Genomic DNA, 12,762 nt, shown 5'->3' on the forward strand with positions numbered 1-12,762 from the left:
CCCAGGCCTGTGGCTTAGGTGCCTGTGGCAGTCACCCTGTAACAGATTATAAATCAGAATATTGGAATGGGTTATGAAGGCCTGGAAACAGCTGCCTTGTGCCAGAGTGCCAGACGCACTAGAAATAAATTGAGGACTTCATTGACTTTAGATGAATTACGCTGAACGGCCTGATACTGTAGGAATCACAGCTCCATCTAGAGCAGATAAAACCGTCGGTTACTGCTGGCTCACTAATTTCAAACCCCAAGAGTGGTTCTCTGACCTAGACTGCCTGGGATTTTGAGCTGCAATAACAAACTCCCACAGTTTCTAATACGAATTCTTTCTTTCTACTCAAATTCAGGCAGCTCATTTGGCTTCATGATGAGCATACCCTTAAAGGGAGACCATGACAAAAATATATAACACCTGTATTTATCTTCAGAAAATAATCAGTAAATATATTACCAATAGCTAGCGATGCGTACACATGTAGATTTCTCTTGATAAGCCTGTATCAAATAGATTTGGGCAAACCTTTCTCCTAGGCGTATCTACAATGATTTTTCATTTAGCAAGTTTGTCTTACATGTTCCATCCTGATAGTACTAATGTTGAAAGGTAGGAGCCCAGTAATGCCAGCCAATAATATTAGAGGTTCAGATTTTCCAGTGGAGGATAAGCAACAGAGGCAGCAGGTAAAGAAGATTAAATTGCATGAAAGCCTAATGGACATACAATACATCAGTAAAAAAAACCAAAAACCAAACAGGATTTCTTAGCACTTTCATCATAGCAGTTTACAGAGCAGGTATCATTATAATCATTTTAAATATCGGGAGACTGGGGAAAAGGGTAAAAACCGAGAAACAAGTAAAGAAACAAGTATGGGAGCTTAGTTTTCCCAGCTCCAACTCTGTGGTCTAGGAGAAAATGTGTCATTTAATTTATGCAAATATCTTTGATCCTGGCAAAGGATATTGCAAAGAACATCCTGATTTCTGGCAAAGCCGAAAATTGAAGAGGTGATATATTCAAATGAGATGTGTATTTCTCAAAAGTGGTGGAAGTGAAAAGGGATTTTTCTAATGCTGAATGATCATGGGGTTTTAATTTCAAAATAGACTATTTGAATTACAGCAAGCCTTATCATTTTCAAAGGTAATCGCAATAGAAAACTATGCATTTAGTTTGATACGACTCTTCAGATTTTCTGCATATATTGATATTTAGACATCTGCTAAAATGTGAATGTTGCATAATCCTTTGGGGGGAATTGTTTTTGTGTTAAAATGCTTATTTGTCTAAAAAATGTTTACCAGAACTTTTTTTTTTCTGTTCTTGCTCTTAAATTATTCAAAAAACGAGTCAACAAACTCCCCTTTTAAATACAAAGATAAAATTGACGTTTTTATGACAAATTGGGGAGCAGAATAGCAAAATTACAATTTTACACTCTATTCAGTGGCAGTTTATTTCTTTTTTAGCTACCTTTTAATACTCTCCTTATTTTACTCTCGGTTTTGCTAATGCTACATGTGTCCGTAGTCTTGTATAGAGTTACAGCTGAGACTTAGCAGAAAAAAATTATTTCCTCGTAATGGAATCTAGGGTTGTTGTACCTTCATTTTTCACTAAAACAAATAAAGCCAGAACAACTTTGTTTCACTGAGTTTATAATCTTCCTTGCCCTGCAATAAAGCAGTCCCCAAATGTTAGGAGACTAATTAATGTCATTTTGTGTAAATGTGTTTCTCCAATTGCATAAATGACTTTTTCCATAAGTTTATAAAGGTAAAGACCTTCTATCAAATATGATATTTCCTGCCCTTGCCTAACGTGCTCAAGTTCTAGCCACGAGCACATTTTTCCATGTGACATCTGGCAATTATTTCTCTAGTGTTCAGCAAGAAGGGCTCCATTTTGGTATCTTAACATGAAATTAAAAAGAGTGAGCCTGAAGCCACCCACAGAAATTCAGGTTCTTTAGAGTGTAAGATTCTGAAGAGTCAAAAATGATACTTCTGTGTTTCACCGAAGCAGCCATTATGCTGATGCAAGAAAAACAACATAACTACTCCCTGCCTCGAGGACTTTCTTACGTGGCACGTTGTAGGTATATGTTCTGCCATCCCTCTGCTCAAGAAGTAACCAAAGCAATTGCTGGAGAATGAGGCCCAGCCTGGCTACATCGTCAGGAGCCCACTGCTGACACCTAGTTCTGTATCTCAATTTCTTTTGCATCAGATGGCACAGTCTCTTTCCCAGCAGCGCTGATGCCTCCAGGCACAAGGGGAGGGATCAGCAGAAGTGAGAGGAGGCTTGGGGCTTGTCTGAGGTTGCAGTGCTACTGTTGGAAGAAGCAAGGATCAACAGTTCCCTCTTTTACGTCCCCACCTGGCCAGGAATTTGAAACATTTTGCCTCGAACCAAATGCCAGTGTTGGTCTGGCTTGGTCCCTTCTGGGCACACTTGCCTGTGGGAGTGCTGGCAGGGGGATGGAGCTCAGAAGCCCCTGCCAGCCATGGGGCATGGTGGTGGCCCCTTGTGCCTGGGCTCCAGCAAGCCCCATGAGCTGCTCATTCCTTTCCAGGTGTGGTCCATGGGGCTGGGTTTGATCTGTAAAACTCCTTTCCCATTTACATCTCTGGTAGCGTAGAGGCAGTTCTGTCCTGGCAGCTGAGATGGGCTGGGGTGGGTGAGAGCACCCTGTGGTCCAGTCTGTGCTGGGAGAGCTGGCGTCCTCAGCCTGCAGCCCGGGGCTTCCCCCCACCGCCTCCTCTGTGCAGGCAGTGCTCAGGTGCCTCGGCCTTGCAGCAGTGTTGTAAGTCTGCTCGGTTTTGCAGGCAACTTCTGAGCCTGTGGGACGAGTGGGAGACATTTGATTTGGAAGCGCTTTCTGTTCATGGTGGTGGGTTTTTGTTTGTGTAAATTTAGGAAATGGCTTTCCCCCAGCATTGACATTCTTTATTGGAAATCAAAGTTCACTCTACTAGTATGCATAGAAAAAAGGTTGAAAAAGTGGGATTGATTACTTTATCATCCCCACATCTAAAAGTTTAAGTGGATTTGTTGTGAAAAGACTAGGACACAGGAGAGCTTCCCTTGTTTCTTGGCTGTGCCTTGGACTCACTGAGGGACCCTGGATGTTTGTAAAGTGGATATACTATTGCTTCTCAATAGAGTATGAGAAAATCAAAATCAGTTTTATGCTCTAAGTACTGTTATGGAGCAGCACTGGGAATTGTGAATAAACTTATAATGAATAGAAAATATGATGTACTTTTTGTTACTAAAGGACATCATCTTACAGATTTCCACGTTTGCAAGAGAGAGACATCTGACTTCCATGATGAAACACTGGTTTCAAATACTGCTATTTATTTTCTGTGTCCTATTTGTTGGTCCACAAGTAATGTGGAAATTCAGTGTATACCTAATTTTAAGGGTTATGTGCAAAATGAAGGTTTGTCTTTTGGTTAAGGTAGGGAGTCTGCTAAGCAAGATGGGATCCATAAAAACTGTATGCCAAGACAGATTCCTTCTCTGACCTTTGCCAAGCCTCTAAGACATATCTAGTGACATTTTGCAAGTCTAAACTGCAGCCTGAGTAAAGCCTACCTGTGTTGCTTTTATTTAGTCTAATTTGTGCAATATTAACCGTGAAATTACAGATGCTTAGGCTCCAGCATGGGCTTTATTTAGGTTTCTCATTAACACTAATATCCACATTTCTATTGTTAAGCAAGCTAGTTAATCTAAAACTGGTGAGTGTATGGCTACTCTCAGTGCAGGTACACTTTATGGAAGTGTAGGCAAAGCATTAATATCTTTACATTTTATTTGTTGCTGGTTAGGCAGTGGAAATAAGAGCACTCCCTTCCCATACAGGTTATTGTGAGGATAGGTGTGTGATCAGACTGTAGCATAACGGGGGGCGCAGAGGTACGTCAAATAGCTAGTCTAGTGTGAAATCTTCAGCATATATCCCTGTTCATGTCATGCATCCCTGGAACTGGAAACAACTTTAAACTATCACAGTTTTCTCTATTCAAATATATTCACTCCAGAAGTTCCTTAAGTAACAAGGTTTGCACCACTCTCTTTTAGGACTTAATTTTCTCATGTGTGACTTAAAATCAGAATCTTAAAAACCTCTGTCAAATCTGGCACTGTGGGAAATTGTTTCTTTCCTCTAATTCTCACATTGCAGAAACTCAGCCTGAGGCTGCTTGTGTGCATTTTACTAATTTGACCTATGGCACCAAATGGTGGCTATAGTCGGAGAGAGATGTTCCCTTAACTACAATATTAATTTTAACGGTAGCTTTAATTCTTCTCAAGTTTGTATCATTTAATGATGGCTTGCTTCTCTTATGACTGTAAAAAATATTTAAGACCACTTCCCCAGATGGTATTTTTGCACTCTGCCTTCTGCACAGATGACCCCATCCGAATCTGTCTTTCTGTGACTGTCTCTGATGGCTTTGGAATGGGAAGTTTGTGCATACGCTCACAGTCACTGCCTTGTGCAATTGGAGGCTTGGCGTTAGTGAAACAGAGCAACATCGTGGCCCCTCCTTTTCCTCGAATGCCCTAGAAAACATGGGGTGAAAACATGGGGTGAAAACATGGTGAAACCATACAGGTTCCACACCAACCGGGCATTCACTTGAAACGCCTTACAAATAGCCAAATCCAGCTCTCTTGGGCTGTGCAAAGGGATCTAGGATGTAAGCAAGGACCTCATACTAGCTTTTTCATCCTCAGTGCTGTCTGACTGTCTTGCCGGTTTCCAAACATTTTATAACTGAAAATCAGCCATACATAACTTACCATTTATTATTATCTGTGCATATTATGCTGCACATAAATATGTATGTGTGCATATATGTATATATATGTACACGCATACAGTATGTATACTATACTATATATCTGTAGCTTTGGTAGATTTTGCACTGTAATGTATTTTACTCTGTATAGCATGCAAAATGCTTTCATGACAAATGGCAATAGCATGTTCCAGCTTACTCTGGTTTTTACACCAATATAATGGTCATTGAGAATCTCAGAGATAAAATAAACAATCACGCAAAATTATATTTATTGTATTACAGTCAAATGGACTGGTTTATTTTGTTTTGCTCCTAGGGGGGCAAGATTCCTATCCGATGGACGTCACCAGAAGCCATTGCATATCGGAAGTTCACATCGGCCAGTGACGCATGGAGCTATGGGATTGTTCTCTGGGAGGTGATGTCATACGGAGAAAGACCATACTGGGAGATGTCCAACCAGGATGTGAGTATATTGTTATCTGAGTTATGTTCTCAAATAAAGGATCAAGCTGTGAAAGGAAGTGAAGCATAATGAAACCAGGTGGCTCTGAGTTTTTGACGTTGACATTGAATAAGATGTAGAAATTAAAATCTCCAAATCTCCCTGGTCAAGTAAAGTTCTAATGAACTTAACAAAAAGGCAGCATCTTTATAGCAGGGTATTTTGGACCTCTGAAGGAACACATTAGAAAATTTTATCATGCTGGTGGTTTTCTGTAGGATGATTCAAATGCTTCCACTGCAATGAGGTCATTGCCTCTTACATTCCTTAGCTTATTATTAGAAAACCCTCCTAAATTTCTGTTGATCCCCTTTGGTTCCACTTGTATAATATTCTGTAGAAGTTTTCTGTAAATGTCAAATACACAGAATAAATTGCTCTTGGAGCTTGTGAAAAAGAGAAGCAAAGCATTTCAACTATGAGTTTAATGAAACCAAAATACTTCTGGAAGTAATCAACGGATAAAATAGAGAAGTAGAGTGATCTGATTAGAAGACTTCCACTAAAGGCTTCTTTGCAACATTAGTGAACTACCCAAGCCTGCAATCCAAATGATTAATGGATCTCTCCCAGTATTTTTGTAAGAAGCATAACATTTCCCCAAATAAGATTTTTATTATATCTATTTTGGGTTCTTTTTCTGTTGTCTTATTAATCCTAAATTTATTCCACAGGAGTTACTTATGAAGTACAGTCACTAACACAAATAGATTTTCCAAGGGATTGGTATATATCGTTACTAGTACTAAATTTAAAAAGTCAGTAACATAGTTGTAGTCAGACGTTCTCTATGCTACTCTATGTTAAACACAGAAAACGAGAAGAAAACTTCCTTTCAAATGAGTATGTCTGGAACCCAAGACTCTGCAGAAAACTATGTATTTCTTTTAATTAGCCATGAACGTTTTTCTGTTGTTTGTGGAGATTAATGAATCGTGTTACGTAGGCTGATATACTCGTGGAATGCCTTTAATAATATTACATTAAAGTCAGAAACAGAAGGATTAACCTATTTATGTGCCTCTGCTTCACGGCTGCTTAAACCATGGACTGTTTTCCTACCCTGTTCTGACTCAGAATAGTTGTTCCTGCTTTTGAATTAACTGATCCAGATAAAAAGGAAAAATTAACAGAATATAGCTTTATCATTTTCTACTTAGAATACTTTGGGGTTTTTATTCATGATGCAATAGATACTGTAGGACTGATCAAGAGATGTTATACTCTAGTGAAAATATTGTATTAAAAACCTTCATAACTTGTAAATTCTGGGCTATATTTTTTTTCAATCTAGACAAATTTTGTCAATCTAGGCAAATGATAAAAGAATCAGGCCTGCAGTGCCTAGTAGGAAGTGTACAGTTATCCTCGTGGTAAGTTTTAAAAATATTTTCTGGTCCTGTGAAATCGTCCACAAGACCTTCTATCTATCAGTTCAGGATGTCCTGCGAGAGGGTAGGTTTGTTTTCTGGCGAGTGCAGTGTCCGCTGGTGAGTGTGGAAAGCCTGTGTCGCTAAGGGTGATCAGACGAGAGATATTCAAGACCTTTTGAAGTTTGGCATAGCTAAGCAAGCACCTTACTAACTGTAGCTTTCGTTTATGAGTTTAGTTCAATCAAGTGTGAGTTTTGGAGATCCTTTCTGGACTCTCACCTTTCTCAAAGTCACATACTGTATCTTAACTCCCCTTTCTGTATGCCTAATTTATTGCCTGGTTTACTTTGCAGATAAACCAGAGGCATTGCACGACAAGACAATTAGTGAATAAACACATTTGTTTAAACACAGAATGTCCGTGTTAATGTGGTTCACAGAACTGATAAAACCAAGTTGATTTAAGTGCCTTTAAGTTTTCAAAAACTTTTATCCTTGTGCAGGTGATTAAGGCTGTTGATGAAGGGTACCGCTTGCCACCTCCTATGGACTGCCCAGCTGCCTTGTATCAGCTGATGCTGGACTGTTGGCAGAAAGACAGAAACAACAGACCCAAGTTTGAGCAGATTGTCAGCATCCTGGATAAGTTGATCCGTAATCCCAGCAGTCTGAAAATAATCACCAATGCGGCAGCAAGGTGACATATTAGATCTTACATTGCACATAAATAAATGTCTTTGATTTCTTCATCTTCCATAATTAGAATTTGTTTATTTTGTTCACCTGCTTCTTCAACTTTTAACTGGAGCTGTTTGCAATCTTGAAGGCTAGAGAAAGCTCTCTGACTATCCCTTCGGGAGAAGGATTTAATATTAGTATTATTTTTATTTTTGTTGTCATTTTTAGTAATGATTTGCTATTATTTATTCAAATTGTGAAAAGCTGTTATGCTAGGGTTATGAAACCCATAGTAAGATTGAGCAGAGGTTTGGGAAAAAAACCACAGGTGGTGGATTTGGCCATCATGTGATCTTCCTTTTCCTTCTGACCTTACGTGGTGTTTTAAGTGCTTAGTGTTTCATAGGTTACAGCTAGCCATGTTCCTAAGTATCTTTCTGAATTAGGTCCAAACGCATATCCTACACTCTTATGCTCTGCTCTGACAAGTCACCTTAACTTTAATCATATGAATAATCATTTTGCTTTCAGTAGGACTCTCAAACTTAAAAATGCACTTATGTTCCCTGTTAGATCAATGCCTTAACTAGGAATTCATTTCCAGCCTGTGCAATATTCCTAATTGTATTAAAAACATTCCTTTGTAATCCTCGTTATTCAACACACTCTGGAACATCACTATGATGAGATAAGAATTATCTCATAAGAGAGGGTAACTGAAGAGTGTGTTGACACCTAAGTACGTAATGTGGATGTGGTGAAATAAGAGCTTTAGTTAAGTAGGGTTTAAGTGAATTGCTTTATATAATGCACAAAATGTCACACTCTTACCGAAGTGATCTGAAAAGATGTAAGATTGCTTTTAGCCTGAATGCTAGTGCCAAATCCTCTGTCTGCAAAGCAGGCAGAGTCAGGGAGAAATGCACTCTGCTGCTTCAGACCCAGGTCTTGGAGAGTGTTTCAGTGGGCAAGAGACCAGAATCTGACATGAGGCAAGCTTCAAAAACGAACACAGCAAAACATTCCTCTCAGACCTTTCGTTGTAACGCAGCACACTTCTCGCCATAGCAATCGAATGGAAAGGCACAGAAGGGAAGTGGAGCTAAGGCAGCGGGAAGGACCGCACTGATACTGCAGCCTGCTGGGCAGGTGACGTGGACCTTGCCTCCTTTCTCCTGGCCCCTGTGTTGCATCCTGAGCTTGAGGCTGGCCATCCTGATTACCTCCTACTGCCACTCCAGAGACGTGAAAAAGAAAGCAGAGATGGGAGGAGGAAGGCAGCCATACTAATGGGGTTTGCTTTTAAAAATATATAATGAGAGAATACTGCTTGCATGGTAATTATGTTTCAATAATGTAATTGGTGAGCATTTAACACATAGCAAACCAACATGCTTACCAAGCAATTATTTCTGTTACCTGCCAGGTAACAGAAAACAAAAAAACCAACCAAAATTGTTGGGGAAAAAAACCAAACTGTTTAAACACTATCTTCTCAGTCAAGCATATATCTTCTAAACATCTTGCACCCCTATTTGGCAAATGATTGGTGAAAATAATTATTTTGTAGGGATATACTGAAGCACCGTGCTGAGTACGGGGATTGGGAATGATGACTATCATGTTTTGGTTTGGGGATTTGATTGCAGAAACCAGTGCTGCATGTTTTGCATTCCAAAGAGAAGCAAAATGTTCCCTGTTTGCTGTCCTTCCAGTTAGTGGCTTGAACCACAGCAGAGCTGAAAACAATGTTGAACCATCATTTCCAGTTTACCTGTTCATAGCCAGCAAAAGCTGATATCCTCTAAGGGAGACCAGATTCAGCCCGAGTACTGCTTGCACCTGCTGGGTTCTGTGCAGGAGCACCACAGTGCAGTATTGCTCTCTCCTGTCTCTCTCTTGCTCTCTTTGCTCCTGTTTCATTACATGCTTCACTGGCGCAGGCAGCAGAGGCTGCACATCAGTACCACGATGCTGAGCACTCTGCTTATGGCACAGTGTGGGGAAGGAAAGGGGCTGCTAACACAGTAGGGGACTTCTCATAGATGCTTTAGGTGAGCTCTCAGTAAAACGCTTCTCATGACAGGCTGCTACTTTGGCTTTGAGGTGGAGCACATTTCTGAGGAGGGGAATGTCAAAGGTGATTTTCATTCCCTCCTCCCCAATTACCTTTCCGCTGCTACGTCCTTGCACCCCTTGCATTCCCAAGCAGTGTGGTATCGCTCCCTGCCTGCAGCTCCTCACTCCCCAGTGACAGACGGGGGGCTGCGGGGTCCAGGTGGTGGGCACACTGGCATGGGTGAGCCCAAGCCCTTCCCCTCTGGGAAGGCATTTGTTGCAGTTCAAGGAATGTGTGATCCGTGATCTCCCCATCTCACTCTCCCGCTGTCGGTGTCTGCAGAGCAACCCAGGCTATCCTTAAATTTGAGTATGACCAAGAATTAGGTATGACAACTTGAGGGGTGCTGGGCAGTCCTATGCAGATTTGGAAAGCCGTGATCACCCCCACGTAACCATTGCCAAAACTGACTAATCTCGAACCTCAGACCTGGCTGAAAAGCTGCAGCCAGCTCCACACCCTCTTCGTGTCCCACAGAGAGGCACTGCTGGCAGGTGGTAACATGTGCTCCTTCTGCAGCGGGAGCCGGTGCTGCTGCTGGCCAGGGACTGAGTGCTGGAGGTCCACCATCACTTTCTGACAGACTGACATAGAAAAATGAGAAGCCAGACTTAAAACGGGTTTAGGTCTTGCTGTGCAGAAATATGTAACTGATACAAACAAGCAGTGAGTCAGGGCAGCTCTTCGAGAAGGAGACCCACAAGTATCCTTGTACTGTCAGCAGCCGGAGAGGGACAGGCATCCTGCAGAGGTAGAGCACTCTGCAACTCAGGCCCGAGGGCTCGGGGGATTGCATTGGCTCAAGCGGCTGCTCTCAGTTGTTATTTGAGCCCGTAGTACTCCCGCAGCACCTCTCCTCATACCCATAATAAGCAATTAATCTAAATTATAGAGGTCTCAGCTCTCTTTTACCAATGTCTGTGGTGCTACTGGAAGAATGCTAAAGCTTTATGCCCACCATATGCTCGTAGGTGTTCAGAATGCGCTTAGTCAGGAAAAATGTTTAACCTGACGATGTCTGTTGCAGACGCAAAGCCTGTCTCTTCTTACAGATTTTAGAGCTGATGTTTGTTTAAAATAGTCACAGCACTGTTGTATCCTATTTAAAAGCACATTGCTGGAGGTGCATAAGATACCCCTGTTCTCTGGTATGTTACTGTTAACTGACTTCAACTGAAGGATGTGCTTGACTGTACGTCTGATTCCAGGCCATAGCCTGGGCACATTTTATACGAATACCTCATAGGAATACAGGAGAGGAGTCAAAGCCTTCAATTCTGTATTTCCTTGTCAGTTTTCTATCCCATCTGGCCACTCTGTGGCATCTAATATTTTCTTGATACCCAAGGGGATATTTATATCCTTATTGATAGTCTCTTTGCAGACCATTCTACGTGTTTGTGAACCTTACGTCGACAAAAGCTTTTTGTAACCTCACCACAGCAAATGTTTCATTATCCCTTTCCTGGTGCTTGTTGCGCTTCACCTCTAATTTATGTGAAAAATCCTTTCCTGTTCCTTATAAAGTAGAGTATGGCTGATTTCTTTCTTACCTGTCAAAGTTCACTTTTTAATCAGGTGGCCACCTTGAGCTCTTGCTAAGGCAGCCAGCGCTGGTTATGGACACCTGGGTGTTTTGTATCCTTTAGGCTGCCTGGAGTTATCCAGCTCTGTAAAGGGCTGTAGGAACAGAACTCACTACATAAAAAGTTGTACAAGTCATGCAGTTTTCTAAAGCACAGCCTCGTGATATTTTTATTTGATTTATGTCTTGCTGTTCTTTCCTGTTTTCTGAGCATTATGTTCGTTTTTGTAACAGAGTCCTTGGGTTGTTTGGATATCTTTAGGGTGGAAGTGAGTTCATAGTTCTTCCAGTTTTGATCAGGTTCATTATTTTTCTTCTTGAGCTTATTATTTTTTAGTCCACTGTGTATTACTTCACATTTGTGAACATTTCATGCAGATACAAAGCAGATGGAAAGTTTTCTAAACTTGGGTAGGAAAGACAGAATCACTTCACCCACCTGCTAACCAGTGGTGAGGCTGTGGTCTGAAAGGGCTTATTAGTTGTTGCTTCATTTGTGTGGGAAAAAAGTGTAAGCCAAGAGTCACGCAACTGGAAATACTGTGTATACACTACAAATCTTAAATGGACTCATAACACTTCGTTTTCTTTATCTGTTTCTTTTTTTTTTTTCACTTAGTTATATTTCTAATTTTTTTTCTTATTTATATTTCTGATTCTGATCTTTTATATATATATGATAGGTCTCTAGAGTTACAATGTATATTATCATTTTATGTATATGAATCTTACTCTTACACAGCCATTTGAAAAAATATATTTGAAACATAGTGTATAATTAGAAATATATTTAAAGCATTTCTGTGTCCCAAAGTGAATGAAGCTGTTGGAGGACAGCGTGACCTTGAGGTATGAGGGTTCTGATACGGGATGCAGGCAACCCAAGTGTCATGGCAGCTTTCCTATAGTTGCTGAGTATGTTCACATCTGTGATGTAGGTGCAATTAAAGTTACTTAGTCTTCATGAACCTGCTATAAAACAGGAACAGCCAAGTTAATCCACAGCCTCTGCCAAGAAAAAGCATTTGAAAAAAAATTGAAAGATGTTTCTAATTCCAACACATGATTTTTAGAAATCCTGAATTTCTGCCAGGTCTGTGATTGATTTCAAAATTGGGAAGGGATCCACACAGAAAAATAAACTGCTTCTGTATTTGCTTTTGTTTCTATATAACTTTTGGGTAAAGTGAAAGTCAGCATCAGGTATTGCTACTGTTGTTGCTTTATACTGCAAGCATATATTTAGGAGAGGAGGAAAGAATATATTGCAAACAAGGGGAGAAAACCACGTGAGAATTCAGGATATTTCTTTATTAAGTGGTCTGTAACAATTTTTTTGTGTTTCTAGCTGTATCAGTAGCTATATCTAAGTGCAAGAATTGCAAGGATTTGTCTCTCATATCGAATGCAGAAAGTAAACAGCCGATAGTCTTCCTTGTAAAACAGATCATTATTTTATGAGTTGCTCAGAGTTAACAGCTGACAGTTTTGTTAGTTTCTTTGGGTCTTCACAAAAAATGCTACTTAATTTGCATTGCAAATTGAGAGGAGGATCTCAGAGGAAGGAGATTTTAATGAGACATTTATCATTCAGTATCTTTATTCTCAGTTCATATCTAGTCCAAGCATCTAATATGGAAAGTCATTATCACATTTTACTGCTTATGGGGAGTTCTGTAAAA

The 12,762-nt window shown here is 40.4% G+C and overlaps 1 protein-coding gene across 4 annotated transcripts in view; it reads left to right on the forward strand.

Moving 5' to 3' along the window:
- Nucleotides 1–12,762, forward strand: part of EPHA3 (EPH receptor A3) — a 231,876-nt gene that overhangs the window by 205,744 nt on the left and 13,370 nt on the right. For all 4 annotated transcript variants that reach the window (XM_087756249.1, XM_087756247.1, XM_087756248.1 and 1 more), the window contains 2 exons: nt 5,137–5,286; nt 7,202–7,395. In XM_087756249.1, the coding sequence (XP_087612375.1) occupies nt 5,137–5,286; nt 7,202–7,395 (344 nt within the window). The remainder of the gene's footprint in view (nt 1–5,136; nt 5,287–7,201; nt 7,396–12,762) is intronic.

This window comes from Nipponia nippon, unplaced genomic scaffold (genome assembly GCF_047370975.1).
Source record: "Nipponia nippon isolate SJK-2023a ecotype South Korea unplaced genomic scaffold, ASM4737097v1 scaffold_2, whole genome shotgun sequence".
NCBI lineage: Eukaryota > Metazoa > Chordata > Aves > Pelecaniformes > Threskiornithidae > Nipponia > Nipponia nippon.